This window comes from Balaenoptera musculus, chromosome 14, assembly GCF_009873245.2.
Source record: "Balaenoptera musculus isolate JJ_BM4_2016_0621 chromosome 14, mBalMus1.pri.v3, whole genome shotgun sequence".
NCBI classification, from domain to species: Eukaryota; Metazoa; Chordata; class Mammalia; order Artiodactyla; family Balaenopteridae; genus Balaenoptera; species Balaenoptera musculus.
In genome coordinates this window covers 32,648,882-32,667,734 of record NC_045798.1, presented here as the reverse complement: position 1 = coordinate 32,667,734, position 18,853 = coordinate 32,648,882, and the positions used below count along the sequence as shown (strand labels likewise).

The 18,853-nt window shown below is 44.3% G+C and overlaps 1 protein-coding gene across 1 annotated transcript in view; it reads right to left on the bottom strand.

Annotated features, from left to right (window-relative positions):
• Positions 1 to 18,853, bottom strand: part of LAMA1 (laminin subunit alpha 1) — a 149,815-nt gene that overhangs the window by 45,493 nt on the left and 85,469 nt on the right. The window contains exons 25-36 of the mRNA XM_036874290.1: positions 18,628 to 18,807; positions 17,538 to 17,723; positions 16,863 to 16,990; positions 16,092 to 16,212; positions 14,616 to 14,753; positions 12,649 to 12,770; positions 10,278 to 10,364; positions 9,780 to 9,973; positions 8,720 to 8,862; positions 6,917 to 7,006; positions 5,275 to 5,386; positions 3,670 to 3,832 (exon numbers count right to left, since the gene is read on the bottom strand). Of these exons, the coding sequence (XP_036730185.1) occupies positions 3,670 to 3,832; positions 5,275 to 5,386; positions 6,917 to 7,006; positions 8,720 to 8,862; positions 9,780 to 9,973; positions 10,278 to 10,364; positions 12,649 to 12,770; positions 14,616 to 14,753; positions 16,092 to 16,212; positions 16,863 to 16,990; positions 17,538 to 17,723; positions 18,628 to 18,807 (1,664 nt within the window). The remainder of the gene's footprint in view (positions 1 to 3,669; positions 3,833 to 5,274; positions 5,387 to 6,916; positions 7,007 to 8,719; positions 8,863 to 9,779; positions 9,974 to 10,277; positions 10,365 to 12,648; positions 12,771 to 14,615; positions 14,754 to 16,091; positions 16,213 to 16,862; positions 16,991 to 17,537; positions 17,724 to 18,627; positions 18,808 to 18,853) is intronic.

Genomic DNA, 18,853 nt, shown 5'->3' with positions numbered 1-18,853 from the left:
TTCATGGAAAATGCCTTGTAAATCACCCTTAGCTTTCACAGATTATCAGATCGCTGGGCTAAACACCACAAAAAAACATTTTCCAAAGATACATATTTGAACTCTGACATCATTAGAGCATTGTCAGGAATTATTTGAACATTCTTATGATTTTTAATGATTATAAAAATGATAGCAAGATGTTGCATTATGATACAGGCAACAAGAACTAAAAAAAGCACATGGGAAACACACAAATAAATCCAATATATTCCTAACGTCTGGCCATGAATCTGTCAATTCATATTGTTAAAGAAGGTATCTCTCTAAGAAATTTAAATATAGAGGTCAAATTTTCATCTATGAAATGAATTTACCACCTAAACTGTGATCAGATGAAATGATATAGTCAGCAGTGACTTGAAAGACTAAAAAGAAAAAACACAAAAACCCTCAGCACTCTTCCTTAGCTTCTTCCTGTAAAATTTATTTAGTTAACACAGTAAAACAGTGTTTCTCAAACTGCGTTTCTCCACAACACTAGTGCCGTGAACAGGTAAGCAAGTTCCATGAGAAAGGGTTGCGTGGTGCAGTACATTTAGCTGTGTTCTCCAGGCTCCTTTTGGAGATCCATGAAACATCAGCCTGAAGACTTGTAGTAAAGACCTTGTCTCTCCTTAAGACACTGCATTTCCCAAATTATCTGGGCACAGGACACATTTCTTTAGTGAAATATCTTTTGATAGGTCCAGGGACACCTGCGTGGAAAACAGTTGGGAAACACAGCTGCAAAGGATAATTTATAGGGTGTAGTAAAGGGAAAGATAGCAGGCCGGAGTTGGCTACCCTTAGAAAGGCCTGCTTGCCAGGCTGGCCCTCGGCTGGCGTCTGCAAGTGCTCCCGCTGTCCCCTGACTGATAAGGGTGGCTCACTGCCTCGACTGTTTGTGCAAACAATGTGGTTTAGGCTGAACACCTGCTTCCCTCCTGGGAGTCTGGAATGTGGGTATGTGCTGGGCAGAGGGAGCCTATGGGACCAGCCCCCACTGAAAACCTCGGATGCTGAACTCTATGGGTTTCCCTGGGCATCACACACAAGCTGCTGCATTTTCATTGCTGGGGGGAGAGTGTGCTCCGTGGTCCCTCCTGGGATGGAGAGAGTGTAGAGAGCCCGCATGGACTCCTGCCAGCTCCCCTGCATCTTCCTCAGGATCCAGCGGTGCATCCTTAATGCGCCGCTCTAGGAAATCTCAGCCCTGAGTCACGGGAGTCCTGGTGAAACTCTGAGTGTGGAGGTGGCCTTGGGGACCCTGACACACGCACGATAAGCAACGAGGTTGTGTGCTAAGTACTCTCACTTACAGGACTGCCGTACTTCAGCATAAATTATCAGTCTTCTAAGAATTATAATAAAAAGGCTGAGAAATAATTCCTAAAATAATCAATGAAAGTTGAAATGACTTAAGTACAGGGATTATCTATGGAAGAAAGTGGAGGCCTGACAATGCATTTAAAAATCTTTTTTAAATAAAAGGTCTCAGTAGTGATAATTTAACTTACAAATTAAAGAGAGAGATCAAGAATCTTATTAATAACTTTATTCCAAATAGAAATAGAAGAGCTACAATGACAGAGAAAGGGTGACAGGAGGAGGGCCTAGTGGGGACAAGGGTCAGGGGGCACAGGTGAGGAGAGGGCCCCTTGCCTTCTCCCCTTCCTCTCGACTGCTACTCAGAAAGTCAACTTTTCCCAGTTGGACTTTGAGCTCCTAGTGGGCAAAGAGGCGTTATTGTTCTCTTTTGTGTCCCCAAGTCCTAGCACAATGCGGGCCACCTGTGGGCTCAATCCACTTTATTGACCGAATGACATGACCATGGAAGGTACTGGTTGGGGGAGGACCCCTGCAAAATGACTCCTGGGATCTGCAGGGGTTCCCCACCCGAGGGAGAGATGTGCATCCGGGGGAGAGAATGAATGAGATGACCGACCACGTGTGGCACTGGGAGGACCTTGAGCCTAGGATGAGCTGGAGCCGGGTGGATGGGGGGAGATGGTGAGTGAAGAGGGAGGCTGGAGTGAATACGTGATGTTTACATGCGGTCCAGGAGGCAGCGGGGAGCTGAGGGAGGTGGGGAGAGAGCAGGGTGCCCTGGGGTGGCTGCCTCAGCTGCAGGCAGGTCCTGGGACCACCCGCATGGAGGTATGAGCCTTTCCCCGTGGGGGTCCCCGCACCATGCATCCAGTGAAGGGAGGATGCAGGGGAGGGGCTGGGTCAGGGACAGGTGATTATAGTCTAGTGTAGGTGCACAGCCATGGTCTCTGAGCTGACCATTGAAATTCCACCCACCCATCTTCTATGGGCTGGGTCTAAAATGGTACTTCCTGTTGTTTGGGGCTGGAAAATAACGGGGTTTAATGTCAGACAGATTTAGGTGTGTAGCCAGATTTCATATTGTCCTGCACGTGGGGCAAGTTACTATTATTCTCTGGGCCTCAGTTTCTCCAGCTGGATATTTCCCAGCTAACAAGGTGGCGGGGATGAGCACCTGCGGTCCATGAGGGGTGAAGTCCACACCGCCCAGCAGAGAAGAGGTGCTCCGTAGACGGCAGCCCCTTCCCCATCCCCTGGGCCCTCGCCCACTTCTGAGCTCCCCTGGACCAGTCCGTAGTCCCCTCAGGGCCCTTCTTGGGCCCTAACAAATGTTCTAGTAATTAGATTACTAGTCCCGTCTCCAAATCCCACGCCACAGTAAGTTCCTCCTTTTGTTTCTCACAGAACAGATTAACAACAATGTCAAAAATCCCATTCAGTGATGAAGAAAGATGTAAGCTCAGCTCTCCCGTGTGCTGCCGGTAGAAGTGGATGTTGTTTTTAAAAGCCTTTTAGAAAATAGTTTGGCAATGCAAGTCGGGAATCCTCAAAATGCAAACTCTTTGGCTAAATGATTTCATTCCTTAACATGTACCCTGATAAGATAATAATGTGAAATACAGAAAAAGATTCTTATCTAAGTTGTCCATTACAACATTCTTTAAAATAGCAAAATATATTAAAAATAGTTTAAACATCTCACTATAGAGACTGGAGTTTTGATGGAGTATTATGTGACTAAACCAGTACTTAAGACATTTATCACAACCCGGCAGAGAGACAGCTTTGCTATTACATCAAGTAATTACTGTGTGAAAATACTAAGAAAAAAGCCTGAAAGCAAATTACAAGCTCCTAGTGACCATGTTTAACAATTCTTTGTGATCTGTCATTTCACATCATGGGTTTTGATGACAGTGTGCGTAACTGAGCTAAATTAATCTGGCATGATGTCAATCTGTCCTAGAGTTCACAGCTTCAGTGGTAGCCACTGCCTGTGTCTGCTTCCATGAGAGTTTACAGCATTAAACTTAATCTTCAATAAAGACAGTATCATGAGGTTCTTTTTGTCCACACTAAGTAGAAATGCTGTTTCAGGGTCACAGAGAAAAACCGAACCTATGACGTAATAGCAAAGATAGAAATTCTGCTGATCACACTTTTCTCTTGTGGAGGGGCCAGCACCCAGCTCTTCCCCTATGACCTTCTGCCCCACTGAGAGCTTTCTTTCCTTCTCCTCCTCCACTTGCCTCCTTCCCCCTCAGCTTTCAAGTTCCTACCTCTAATTGGTTGTGTCATGAATGGTATTCAGGCACTTACTTGAGTTCAAGGGTGGCATTTTGGTGCAACTGCAGGAAATTCCTTTTCTGAATGATTTCCAGCAATGAAGTAATGTTCTTTTGCATATTCTGAAGAGTAGAACTGGGTAACTGGACATCTTCATCCAAGGTCTGATTTAGAGTTGCTGCCCTTTCAATGATTTCTATGGAGAAAATTTATCAATCATTGAATAAGTCTCTCAAAAATGGACAGTACTAAAATGGAAAAACTTAGAACCTTCTCCAGTAAGGCCTGCTCTGCTCACCTAAACTGGGTTGAACCTCTAGCCGGGTCAGGTCAGCCCATATATCCCAATGCACTCTGGACATCCTCTGTCAAAACACTCATGGACTTGGGATTACTGGTTTATTTCATGTCTGCTTCCCCAGTACCCATAAACTCTGTAAGGGCAGGGGCTGTGGCTACCATGCTCACGGCAGCATTCCCTGCCCCTGGCACGAACATTTGCATGTAGAAGCACTCAGTAATATTTACTGCAGGAACAAACCACCAATACTTGATATTAAAAAACATATCATTTGTTCTAATAATATCCTTACCTTTTGCCCTATAAAGTCTGATTCGTATTGGAGTCTATACTTTTTATGCCCTTACACCATAATCCAAAATGAAAAGCCAGAATTTCTGGTAGCCAAAAAACTGACAATAGCATTCTAAAAGCCAGATCAGATGGGACATCCCAGCTGAGTAGGGAGTAAATTACGCTGATATTAGGACACACTCTGGGACCACACTGAAGCTCCAAATCCCATCAACTCCTATTCTGGGCAGAGAGAGGGTGTTGAGAGTTTAGCTAAGCTACTCTGTGGTACTGCTGCCTCTGTGTCCATTTCATTCAGCTAAGAGGCCTGCAGGGACCTTAAACTAACACTTGCCCCTCATGCAAGCATATGTCCTAGACGCAGCCGCAGAGGCAAAGCAAATGTAAGTTCTGGATATGACTTCCCCAATGGCCCTAGTGATCAACAGTCTTCCTGTCTCCCAGCACCTTCCCCTTACATGCCCCGTAGATAAGGTCCCCAGGGACTTACCAAAACCCTGCTCTTTGGCTTTGGATTGGCCAATCTGGCCTTAGCCCAGGAACCCCAAAGCACTCCACGCACAAACCCTAATAAAGGCCTGCGCTCCAGGTCCTGTCTCCCTCTCTCTGCCTGCACCCTGCCTTGACCACCTCATGTGGCCCCTTGAGGTGGGCTGGCTACTTCCTCAGGCTGGACCCCCCTGAGTAACCAACTGCTCTATCTCATCTTCTCTCGTGGTCTGTTGTTGGACCTCGGCTCACCACTCGGCAAATGTGCTCTGTTTAACAAGTGTTCATTTGACAAATTCATAATGGATGGGGAGGCACCATATCTACTTGATACTAAGGACCAAAGGGTATGGCATAATGTGCAAAAGAAAAAAGGAAACACCCATTTTTTAAAAGATAAAACTCTCAATGAAAGACAACAATGTGGACACAGGGAAGGCTCCAGGTGTCCAGTCTAGGAGTCTAGCACATGGTTACTCATGTGCTGAGTGAAGCGAATAAGCTTTTCCTACCAAGGAAGCCAGACCCGCCAGACGAGGCTCCGAGGACACTACCTTGGATGTCTGCCTGCAGCTTCTCAGTAAACGTCAGGAGGTCGCGACTCTTGTCGAGGATTCTTTTGGTGGCCCTGGTCACGTGCTGGCTCCGTGTTAACACTCTGTCCAGCTGATGGAAAATAAAGGCCTCAGTTTAGTTTGACTTTGAATACAATGCGAACTTCGGCACTCCAGATGTTGTCTCTTTTAAGCAACAAAACATATTCTAGAACACAGAGTGAAGATGTACACCATCACCTACGCTAAGGTCAACAGTTGGGTTGGAAGTTGACTAGGTCGTTCATGAACTGATTTACTGCTCACTCTGTGTGAGAAAAGATGGTCTATTTTTTTAAAGGCAACCTAATTGGCCATGAAGCCACAGACTCCCCCAATGTCTCCATTGTGAAGACCTCATGTCCACTTTAGGACCCAAATATGCAGAACCTAGCAAGTAAAATCTTATTAATTTCTATTGACCGTGAGAACTTAGTCAAGGAGTTAAGACATAGAGTTAGGCAAACGGGCCTGCTTCTGCCAGGCTGGAGACCTGGTACTCAACACCCCCCCAGCCTCACCAGTAACCTGGAGTCATAATAACACTGCCTCACAGGACTTCATGATGATTAAGTGGGATGATGTCTGTTAGGTCGGCAGTCCAGGGGCTGAGGGCTACTCTCAGCTGTTATTTTTATTAGGAATGTTCTAATTTGTGAAAAGAAAGGTTTCACAAATTACAAACGTAATTTCCAGGAATGTAAAGTAACTCAGAATGGTTCTAAAAGTGTTTTCTAGTCAAAATCCAAAGAGAATCTTCTTTAATGGATAGAAAGAATTTATTTTCATCAGCTTATCACTTCCTACCAAATGTTTGCTTGCTGAGGTACTTTAAAGCCCACACATAAACCTTTAAACTCTTCCCAAATCATCATTAATTCTAAATTAACAGGAGCCAGGCTAATACATTTTAGGGTGCACGATTGTATACGTGTGTGGATGTTGAGAGATAGAGACAAGCTACATATATACACAGATACACATATCAATGTGCATACATGCATATGTATGCACACACACACACACACACACAAAATCCATGAGTGAAAATTATAAATTTAGCAATAGGCCTCCATCACCATCTGCAAATGAGCAGATTCTTTTTTGGTCACTAGAAACCATTCATCTGGCATGGGCTGAACAGAATAAATAACCCCCTGCTGACATCAAAGTCCACAAATCCGAAGCACAGGGCTGAAGCCCGAGTGTTGCCGACACCACACAAGGAGCTGCGCTGGTGCTGGGGGCAGGGGTGGGGACCTCCGTTCTCACCATGTGCAGTGAATCCAGGACAGGGAAGAAGCCCCATCTTTTCATGCCGCCCACCCCTGGTTCACAGGAGGAAATGAGAGGTGATGGTGAAGTGGCAGCCCCACTCCTCCCTCAGCGGCCAGGACAGCAGAAACTAAATCAGGAGCCTCTTCCCACTAAAGCACAGAAGCTGGCAGCATGAGAACCAATTTGACCACAGAGTAGCTGGAGCACAGCTCCTGGGAGGAAGAGGCTGCCCAGATCTGATCAGAACCTTCCAGGCAGCCCCCGGCAAGGGCTCACAAGGGCTGGGGTGGGTGGGAGGAGCGGGCCCTTTACGTGAAGAACTGACCTTCCTTTGCAGGTGTTCTGTTTGTTCTGAGATACCTTCAAGCTGAATCTTTGCCAGTTCTTTCTGTATATTTTCTTTTAATAAAGAGTCCTAAAAGAATGAAGAAAACAAATTATAACGCTTCAAAATAAATCTTCTGGTTCTTAACTAACAATCACCTGTTATTACCTTTTTTGTTCATAGAAAGAAATTCTCCTTTCCTTGAAATTGCATTAAAAAATAAAATGAATCACATTCACTTAAGTTTTGACTTCAGCAACATGGTTCCATACTGCCATCTTTCGCTTGTATTTCCTATGTAGATATGAACTTAAAGTCTGGTGGGTTATGCAGAACTGACACTGCTGCAATTCCTGGGTGAGTCTGGCCGAACTTCAACAGTAGCGTCACATAAATTTTAACTATAATTGCTAACACCTCAAAAAACGCTTACTAAGCTAAAATACAAAAGTATTAAGTAAAGAAAAGCCTTTATAATTACTAACAACTAGGTGCTTAATTTATGCCAACACTCTTCTAATTTCTTTACTTGTATGACTTTATTCAAACCTTATAACAACACTTGAAGGGGCTACATTATTGTTTACGGTCAAGACAGTTATCAACTTGCCCAAGTCGCAGTGTAGGTCAACAGTGAAAACAAGAAAAAGTGAAGGGTTCACAATCTTAAACTCCTGAGAACTTTACGTGAACATAAAAAGTCATTTAAGGGAATTAACAAGGTGGTTTAAATGAGGGAAAATCACTCAAAAAGAGTTAAAGTTGAAATCAAGTGTTTATCTCACGTGGTAAAAAGAAATATAGTTGTACTGCTGGAGCCCAAACTGACAGAGGTAGTACTTACTGACCGTGTCTATAGTGAGTGGAAAAGAAACTTAAACATTTCTTTCTTTCCTTTTTTTTCTTATCTTTCAAAACATTTCGTTCCATTTGAGGAAAAATAATATAGAAACATCTCTTAGAGTTTCCTAACCTTTCTTAACTCCATTAGAGAAAAGACCGAGATTAACAAGAGTGGATCACTGAAGCAGCTGGATTCCACTGTGCGCACACGCACATACACACACACACACACACACACACACACACACACACACACACAGGCATTACTGCATAACACAGTGAATTAAATATCTCAAATTCTCATGCATAGGCTTTAAGCCAAATTAAGAATCACATTTTTTCCCAATTAGAATGAAAAAATGCTGTCTAGTAAGTCAATTTCTTACCTTCCCACCTTCTTTTGGACCCAGATCAAAACACAGATTTTAACTAAACATAAAACTATGATTTACCCCCAGAGATTTTCATATAGTCTTCCAGGGAGGAGGAACTTTTGTGCCCTGCAACTCCAGTTAAGAATAATACACTGACAGAAAATAGTTCATCTTCATTCAGCACATTAAAGAAGATGCCATCCTGATTCTTTTTCTGTGTTTGTATTAGGTCAGCTGTTTTCAACCATCCAAAGACCTGTCATAAACAGGGGTGAGCAGACTTTGTCTTATTCCACAAGGCAGGAGAAAGAGGAGCACAGAGGAAGAATCTACAAGGAGGCATCTATGGATCAATTCTTGCCCAATTAGAGCTGTCCCACAGTGAAACGAGTTATCATGTGGGTGGTGAAGTCCCCGGTCAGGTTCAGGGGAAGAAGGCCTGGCGCCTACCAGCGCTGGACACTGGGACTGAGGCTCCTGCACCAATGGGGAGCACGGACAGAGAAAATGACCCCTACTGTCCAGGCCGACTCTTCACCTCCCCATGACACATGTTTCTATCTATCTCTGTATTCCTAGTACCTACCTGGAGATATTTCGTTGTATTTTCCAGGTTTGACAAAATCCCATACGGGACAGGGATGATGCCGGAGTGGTTCACAGAGAGGATGGCCTCGCCCACATGGTCCATGTCATTCAGCAGCACGCCTACACATTCATCGTCACAGGCTACAGGGTAGAGGAAGTTCAAGTTAAAGCAAAGCGGCCGGCATGTTTTCCCGTGCGTGCGCACGGCATCCTGTAATAACAACATCTACAGTGCTTCTGAGGACTCATCCCATCTCATCCTCATGCCAACTGTGCCTCTGGAGGTAAGCAGGTCCCAAGCCCGTTCTCAGATGACGACGCCCAGACGCAGGTCACATTAGTGACTCCCCAGGGCCACACAGAAACGCCGCTCCAACCTTTACAGCACGTTTGCCCATCTTTGACTTGGACCAACGGCCATGAATTCCAAGTGCATGTCCTGTCAGGGCCTGGTCTGTGATTTCCTCAGATAGTTTGCAGACACCTTCAGCAAGTACAAACGAAGGGGAGTGGAGAAAGTAACGGATGTGTCTTGCTAATGACAAACACACAAAGTAAAGCAAAAGAGCTCTGGACTGCCATGATCCTGACCTTGCTTCCTCCCTACCTTCCCCGCGAACCACTGAGGAGACATCCCAAGGTTACTACCTCATGTACTTGCTATTCAAATAAATCAGAACTGGCAAACAAAAAATTCCACAACAGCCAAGAGCTGAGGCCATACGTGAAATTTGGTGACACAAATGACCAGCCACAAAGGTGACCTCTCTGCTCTGACTGACCCTTGGCTCCAGTAGAGGGAACATTAACCAGCTGAACAATGAAGCTGGCATTGCTGTGCTGCTCGTACTGCCGGAGAGATAAATGCTGTTATCCTAGAACTTTCTCCTCGGCTCCAAATGCACCTCACAAAGTTTAGTTCGGCAGATGCAAAGGAATCTAGGATTAGTTAAAATAAAATAGGACTTTCTCTATCCTGCCGACGCCACTGGGCACCGTAGCGGGAAACCATCTGAGAGGAGAAACCATCTTTCATCCTTGAGAGGAGTGATACCCACACACACAGTCGCTCTCCACCAGAATGTGCCTCGGTTCACAGTCCTCACAGCGGAGCCCCGTGGCCCCCGGCCTGCAGACGCACTGCCCGGACCCGCGGTCACAGTCACTGTGGACAGAGCCGTGCGGGCTGCAGTCACACCTCTGACAGGTGCCGCCCGGCATCTGAGGGTTCCCACGGTAGCCCGAGGAGCACCTACAGAAGGAGACACGCAGGACAGACAGGAGGGTCAACACCAGTGAGTAACCACACAGAGCAGCTTCCCAAGGACAGTAATCACGCCTGCCACGTGAAGTGCAGGGAACACAGGCCCACCCACCTCATTCTGCATTTTATTTCCTAAAAGGAGGATGAGATGGTCACAAGGAAGTGCATCTACCTATCTTAATGCCCGGGGGGTTTCGTTTTGCATTATCAATCGCACACATGCAAACTGCTAAGGGCTCCCGACCACTTTCATAAACATGTCCTATGCGTATAAAAGGGGCAGGTGACATACCTTTCGCAATACTGCCCTTCGTAGCCCAGAAAACAGGCATCACAGCGGAAATCGTGATCACCTTCCAAGACACAAGTGGGGCTAAAACTGGAAGAAAAGAATTTTTTTTGAATTTTCAGATACCCAACTTCAAATCTTTCTTACGGTACCTATTCATTACTCTTAGGGTACATGATACTGTTCTAAAAAATAAGTGATTACACTGGACAACTGGACAAGTTTTTTAGAGCTTATACTCTTTTGGGCAAAAAAAAAGGAAAATAAACACGTAATCGATTCAAGCGGTTGCATCTCTTGTATCTAGAAGATACTCACAGATGCCTGTCCAGGGACAACCATGTGAGTGCTGAGGGGGTGCAGCCCGACTTACAGAAGACAACGAATTAGTCACCGAACAAGAAAGCTTCCCAGGTGAAAAGCGGCTTGTTCTGAGATGTACGTGGGTTACCTGACTTATTAGATGAAAAGGGGGCTGGAGAGAGCTGCACCTGACTGTGAGCAAACATGGGGAACAGCAGGGAGAAGGGAGCTGGACCAGTGCTGGGGACACACCTGACTGCAGTGAAGGGCAAGAGGGAAAAGCAGGGGAAAGAAGAGCAGAGTGAGGGCGGGCTCTGAGGATAACTGGACCTAAAGGTGGGGAGTCAGGCGATGGGCTACAGTAGCGAAAGGACAGAGCACCAAAGACTGATAATCCGCTCAGATGCGGATCCCCTCGCTCGCGGACTTCAGCTTCTGGCGTGTTCCTTTTTCTCAATAACCTCTGCCTCCACATTTTAAATCGCCAACTAGAGGCTCAGCTGGGTACCTGCAAACCACTAAAAAAACAGCTGGGGTATCTGGCCAGTAAGAGAAGTTCCCAGCATGAGTTACAGGGTTGCTATGAGCCCTGCTTCACTTCTGACTTATTTTCCTCCTTAAACACTAAAGGGACAGACTTCAGTGAAAACACAAAATATGTAGAAAACAAAGCATGTCTTTCGGGGCCTCTCAGACGCACAGCACATATGGAATGTTCACACTCATACCGTCTCTTCCTAATAGTGTACTAATTTATTAGTGTGTGTGTGTGTGTGTGTGTGTGTAGGGGGTGTGTGCTGTGGGGATGGTGTGGACTTTCTGTAACTGAAGAAGTAAAATACACAAACAGTATAGAACTGTGCAAAGTAGAAGTGTAAAACACCCGTCCAGACATTTCTCTGGGCACCTATAGCCATGGAGCTGTGGACGTGGACATACATACGGATATGAATGTTTTCCGACATGGCATCACGTCATATGTTCAGTTTCATAATTCCATTGGCCATTTCTCCAATTCTGTACATGCAGATAATGCCTTATTCTTTTCTCAGTGTTGGTACAATATTTCACTCTAGGTATGTACCACAATACACTCTAGGTATTTAATCAATCCCATGTAGGTAGATATTTTAGTCCCCCCCCTCCAATTTCTTGTGAGTACAAGCAACGCCCATCTTTATACACATATGCAAGTATTCATATAGCTTAGATTACATGAGTGAAATTGACGATTCAAACTTTATATACAGGCTTTATACAAAAAATAGCAGTAGCAATAAATTTTAGGATGCTTGATAGTTTAGTTTACAGGAGAAGTTTACACAGTGCCTCTCATTAGGTATTCGCTGTCAAGCGACACTTACTTGGAGACAATAAAAGATAGAAGATTAGAACAAATACTAAAAGGAAAACTTCATTTTAGTATACCAAAAGTTGGTATTTGATCTATACATGTTCAATGCCTTGTCAAATATTCTAAGCAATAATGAAATGTTATTTATGAGTTACAATTTTTGTTGAAACCAAAGAGGACCCACGGATATTCCAATTCCCGCCTAAAATCTCTGGTTCTTTTATGTGTTCAGATAACTCTATACAAGCATCATGAGTATGAGGTAGAACCTGGCCCCAATTTCCTTACCATGCAGCATTTCTGCACTTCATCAGACATCAGCATGTATAAATTCTAACCCCATTCCCTTACATTAAACAGGAACTGAATTCTTCGTATCATTATTCATAAAATTAATAACAATTCATCTCTAGGCACACTGGTTCCATAGGTTGGAGGCTAAAATTAGTCTTCAAAAAAACAAAACCTGAAAGTCCTTTCTTTAATGGGTTCCATTCTAACACTCAAAACTAACACACAGATACTTTGCTTTTGAAAAGATTTTCTTCAAATGCTGGAAGAATGAACACTTTTTCTTAAAATTAGCCTTTCTCGACACATGCAGAGTATTCATTAAGACAGATCACGCGGAGACCCTGGAAAGTGAAGCTGAGAATGGAAGCAGCCCGCCTTCAGCAGTGGGTGGTACAGGCGTGCCGGCGCACCTGCGAGGCTCACCTGGCAGGGAGGCCGTGAGGGCAGGTGCAGAGAGAGCAGTCGCTGGCCGAACCGGTCACCTTTCCGTAGTACCCGGGGGCACACACATCGCAGTGGTCTCCGGCGGTGTTATGGCTGCAGTTCTGGGGCGCCACGTTTCAAAAGGAGAGGAAAACAATGGGAAACTGTTAGAACTCATTCTCATCCGGCAATAGCCCAGCACTACCACGTTTCATATCAGTTGACATTTTTTTTTATTCTCAAGGAAGGGTGAGCATTTTTCTTCCTATTTTTAAAATCCTGGACACATTGGCAGCTCTGTGGCCTTCATTCATTATAAGATTGCATTCATCTGACACAACCTAGAAATTACTGATACATTATTCTTATAGAAAATATACCCAGTGCGGCCAGCTTTCAGAGCCTTAAAATATGGATCTAAGATGTATAGGGACCCAAACAGCGATGTGAAGCACTCTGATCTGTGCATAGTCGGTGTTCCATGATCACACTGGGGAGTTGACAGGGCAGAAGTGAACGGATAGATGATTCAAGAAATCGACGGTGGGTTAAGTGGGCTGTGTTCTCTCCTGGGTAGAAATTGACAGGTCAGCCGCTGACCTGAGAACTTTGTTCTGCTAGGTCAGGAAAGGCAGGGGAATCATTTAATGTCCTAGGAGTACCTAATCTTGTCAGAGTGGTTAGCTGCACCAAGGAAAGACGCAGCATGAAAGAACCAATTAACTTCTCAAACTATCCGTGTGACCTTTGTCCCCGTGATTGGCCAAGGGACCTTCCTAGATAATTACATCTCACCTGCAGTTGCCTGAAATCAATTCTCCTTAAATCCTTAAATGAGATTTTCTCATTTTCTGTATTAGGACTTTACTTCTGCCTGGAGCGTGAGCTGATTAGAATGAATAAATTTTTTAACAGTGTTGCAGCTATCTGTATCTTCATTAAGTCCATTTTACCTTGAATGACTGGAATAATTCTTTAATTCCAGATATATAATGAAGTCAGCAAAGGTGAACACATATCTTTTTAACTGAGGAGAACCATGCAATGCTTCAGCTTCTAAATTCACCTGGGCACTGCTATGGTTTAACAGTTTTCCCAGTGGAGATTGCCTTTAAATTCCACATATGAAAGATGCTTCCAAACAGAAGAAGAAGATGGTCTGGTGTGGGAACCCTGGTTCCTGTGTTTAGGCCACAGCCAAGATCTCTAAGGCTTTGGTGTGTCTTTCTTGGTGGGGAGCTCATTTTCCTTCAGTGAGTTATTTTGCCTGAAGCCGGTTAGTCTTGGCACAATTTAGACAAGGAACTGATGTTCCCACATGAGTTATCAGAAAGAATGAGGTTTCACGAGTAGGGAAAGAATATCGGGTTATTCTATGTTATCAATAAGATCTCGTCGGCTTAAGGAAAATCCTGGATGCAAGAGTTTGTCCTCAGGAACACAAGACTTCTGTCTGGGTCACTTGGTCCTTGGCAGTGGTCAGAACTCTCCTTGTGTCCCTGACGGCCTAGGGGTAGGTGGCCAGGAAACAAATGCACACTAAGACCTCCAGGACAACATGCACTTTTTAACAAATGCAAGGAGAGGGCATCACTTTACACAGAGAAACACATTTCCAACTTTGACATTAACTCATTTTGAAACCTCCAGGTGACCCTTCAAATTCTATGACAGAAAGTTCTCATGTACTTTGGCTACAACCACCAGTACTGCAAGTAAAAACAAGAGACACTTGATGAATTCCCAAATTGATGTCCATAAACAGATTCAAGGAAGTAAAATTTATAAGAGAATTTCCACCAACAATATCAGACCACTTAGCTAGACCTTTCTGAAGGAAATATGTGTGTATCTTACATTTAGCTAAATTTAAACTCTCTCTAAATCAAGAAGCTTGTATGACCTCGAACTGGAAATGTAGACGCTCAGGGCCTGCGTCAGGCAAGCACCCAAACAAACCAGCGTACCAGACACTTCCCCGTTTCAGGGTCACAGGTGTCACTGTGTTTGTTGCAATTGCAAGGTACACAGGGAGCCAGCAGAGGGCGCGGTCTCCTGCCATCACCTTCTGGAAGCTTCCCTCTGTGGTAACCAGGTGCGCAGTCCTGAGGGAATGCAAAAGCAAAGGAAATGAACAAGAAACCTGATTAACAAATGCGCAAAGGACTTGAATACACACTTCTCCAAAAAAGAAACACAAATGACTAAACAAGCACATGAAAAGATGCTCAGTAACACTAATCATCATGGAAATGCAAATCAAATACCAGCTCACACCCATTAGGATGGCTAGTATAAAAAAAAAAAACCCCAAAACAAAAATCCCCCAGAAAATAACATGTTGGCAAGAGTATGGATAGACTGGAAGCCTTGTGCTTTGCTGGTGGGAATTAGAAAGGTGTGGCACTGTGGAGCAGTATGGTGGTTCATCAAAAAGTTAAAAACAGAGTTACAGCATGATCCAGCAATTCTACTTCTGGGTATAAACCCCAAGAACTGAAAGCAGGGTCTTGGAGAGATACTGGTACACCCATGTTTGTAGCAGCATTATTCACAATAGCCAAAGGTGATAGCAACCCAAGTGTCCACGGATGAATGGATGGATAAACACAGTGTGGTCCATCCATCCAATGGACTATTATTCAGCTTTAAGAAGGAAGCAAAAACTTCCCTGGTGGTGCAGTGGTTAAGAATCCGCCTGCTGATGCAGGGGACATGGGTTTGAGCCCTGGTCCGGGAAGATCCCACTGAGCAACTAAGCCCGTGTGCCACAACTACTGAGGCTGCACTCTAGAGCCCGTGAGCCACAACTACTGAAGCCAGCACGCCTACAGCCCGTGCTCCGCAACAAGAGAAGCCACCGCATTGAGAAGCCTGCGCACCGCAACGACGAGTAGCCCCCGCTCACCGCAACTAGAGAAAGCCCGCACAGCAACAAAGACCCAACGCAGCCAAAAATAAATAAATAAATTTTAAAAAAAAAGAAGGAAGCAAATTCTGATACATGCTACAACATGGATCTATCTTTAGGGCATCACGCTAAATGAAATAAGCCAGTCACAAAAAGACAAATACTGCATGATTCCACTTACATGAGGGACCTACAGTAGTAGATGCATAGAGATAGAAAATAGAAGGGTGAGACTGGGGGAGGGCCTAGGGGGGTTAGTGTTTACTGGGTACAGAGTTTCAGTTTTACCAGATGAAGAATTCTGGAGATTGGTTGTACAGCAGTGTGAGTGTACTTAACGCTATTGAGCTGTACACCTTAGAAATGGTCAAGATGGTGAAGTTTATGTTTATGCCTATTTTACCACAAGTAATTTTTAAAAGGGAAAAATGACGTAATAGATACACACAGTTCTCTTCATCACTCGGAGCTGCTGTAACAAGCATATTTCAACCCCAAACCAGGAAATGGACTTTAACCACAGCCTCCCTACCTGACATGAGAATCCAGCTGTGCCAGGAGGACAGAGACACTTCTCTAAAAGGGATGCCACCTCCCTCTTGGGGTGCGACTTTTCAGCCTTTCTGCCAACCTCCATAGAAATATTTGAGATTCTGTGAAACCGTTGGGTTAAGAAATGTGAGAGGAGACACTAATATTTAAAAAGACACTTTCTTGAAACAGCACATTACAGAATAACGTTGGCACATATATGAAACCAGACTTTCCTGCCAGTTTGAGAGTAGTTCCTACTCACAGCTGTAAAGGAAATGGGTAAAAACACACTAAAAGCACATTAGTCATTATACAGGGAAGGTCCTCAGCCAAAATTTTAGAACTTCAATATAATGTTAGAGAAAGCACACCTAAAAAAATCTGAAGTACTAGTTTGGCCATAACTTAGGTGGCTTTCTTTATGGGATTAGTACTACATGAGCAGGGGACAGCATTCTTGATGCATTGTGATAGAGAAATGGGCACTGCAGTTTAAGGGCAGAAAATAGCAGAACTGTTTTGTTGTTTACATAGAAGATATCACCATTATGTACTTACATGTTATATCCACATTAATACAGGAGATGGATAATCTATGTCACTTTTCACATATTTCATAATAATATTAACATTTAATAAGGTTTTGGTGAGGGACAGAAATATATATGATATTAAGGATAAGAGGTAATGGGGGTAAAGTGAATCAAATCCCTTCCGTTTGCTTTCAAATAAGGAAAATATTTTGAAACTTCTAGAAGTTTCCAAGTACCTGCTTTGCTGTAATCCTTGGCCATAAGATGCTTTGATGAGGATGTACTCAATGTTGCTAAGAACGGACATAAAATCTGAGCGTGTGACAGGTTCTTCAGAAACAGAGTTAAAGTATTTCCAAAAATTCTGTGGATGAGAAGCACATTCGATTAAATTCAGGGTACAGATCCCCAGAGGCATATGAACTTAATTCCTTTAGAAATTTCTCCAGCAGTGAGCCCAGTTCTAAGTGACACGGAGTTTAAGTGAGGAAGCTCTCGTGTCACCTCCCAGGGGTGGCAGCCGCACCACCTCATTTATCAACGGCCTCACATCACCTCTGGCAGCGCTAGCCACGCAGAGGACAGTCAGTAAACATCTGCTGGAGGAAGGAATCCACACTTTCCAAATTCAAGGGCAGCCAAAGGCTCCAGAACACATATCCATGCAGGTTGAGACTCGTGTACCACGATAAAGGATTTAAGATGCAATTTGCACTAAATTAACATAAGCCTAATATACATTTCTTGGGAATGTGAAATCTGAATCTTTGTAGAAGTCCTGCTACACCCACTGGAATTTTGACCCAAAGCCTTCTTCCTCACTCTCTTATTACAGCAGCTTCATGATTTCATTGCATGCAGAGCAGAGTTCCCAGCCCGAGGGGGCGTGTGTGAAAAGAGCGCCCGGTCACCTCTTTCATCCCCACTTCCTGCTCTTGTTTCTGTCCGTTCTTGGGGGCGGGCGCGTCCACATAGATGACTTGCTTTCTGGTCCGGCCTCCCTTGACGAGCACCTGAGGCTCCAGGTTGGAGGTGCCGATCCCACTGGAAGAATAGAAGGCCACGCTGTACCGTAGTTTGCTGCCGTAGGCCATGAGCTGTCGAAGGGTACAGTGTTGTTTACTTCTCTGGCATAGCACTGGTGTAAAATTATTTTATCATAAGCCTGCTGCCATTTGAAAGAGATCTTGTGTCTTAAAAATACACCACGTGGGTGGAATACGTTGTCTGATCTGAGCTTCCTTCTAATTCTACTTAATTATGGATCGTTAAATTGACCCAGGCTATCGTTCCTAAGTAAGCGATCCTTCAAAAGTTTTAAAAACCGCATCATGAAGGTGTGATCGGCTGTAGAAAGCTGTACTTATGTACTGTATACAGATTGACGGGTTTGGGGATAAGTACACACCCATGGGACCACCATCACCAAAGCCACTGCCACAGCCATCACCTCCCAATGTTTCCTCTTGATGATACTAACAAAGGTAAGCTCCAAAGTAACAAAACAGTCATTCTAATTACTTTCAAGCTCCTTTGAATGAAAAATTATGCAGAGCCATCAGAGCACATATTTTCAAGTTTTAAAAATCAGGCTGAATTCATATACAGACTGCTATATTTATATAAACAAAGATGCATATGATGCCTTCAAGTCTCTGTCTCCCCCCCCAAAATGAGTGCCAATTTCTTGAGAAGACCCTCTCGGGCCATAGCACCCAAGCTTGCATTGAGCCTCTATTAGTAAAAACAATAAATGTTTGTCGAATGACTGCTTTAAGAAGAAAGAGAATATGTTTTGAACTTTAAAAGACTTTCAAAATTAATGGAGAAATTTAAAGAGCCATTCATCTGGGGGATTTTTACAAGTGTTAACCTTTTCCATCCCCACTTAGAAGAGGAAATTAATAACTACTCCAGTTAGCAATAGGCCAACCCAGGCCACTGTGATTTCAAAGTGCACCCAGGAAATGTGGATGGCTGGAGGCTGGGTGCACGTCTCACCTGGTCTCCCTGAAATTGCCCGGGCAGCCGCCAGTAAAACGGCTCTGTGTGGACATGCCGCCTGACGGTCACGGCATCCAGGAGGACATCAGGGGCCTGGTAATACACCCCCTCGGTCGTACCCTTGAGGTTACTCTGAGAAACCACACGCAGAAGAGGCTGATCTGAGCTCAGCGTTACCTAGTCACGGAGGGGAGGACAAAGCCACTTTAGAATGTGAATTAAC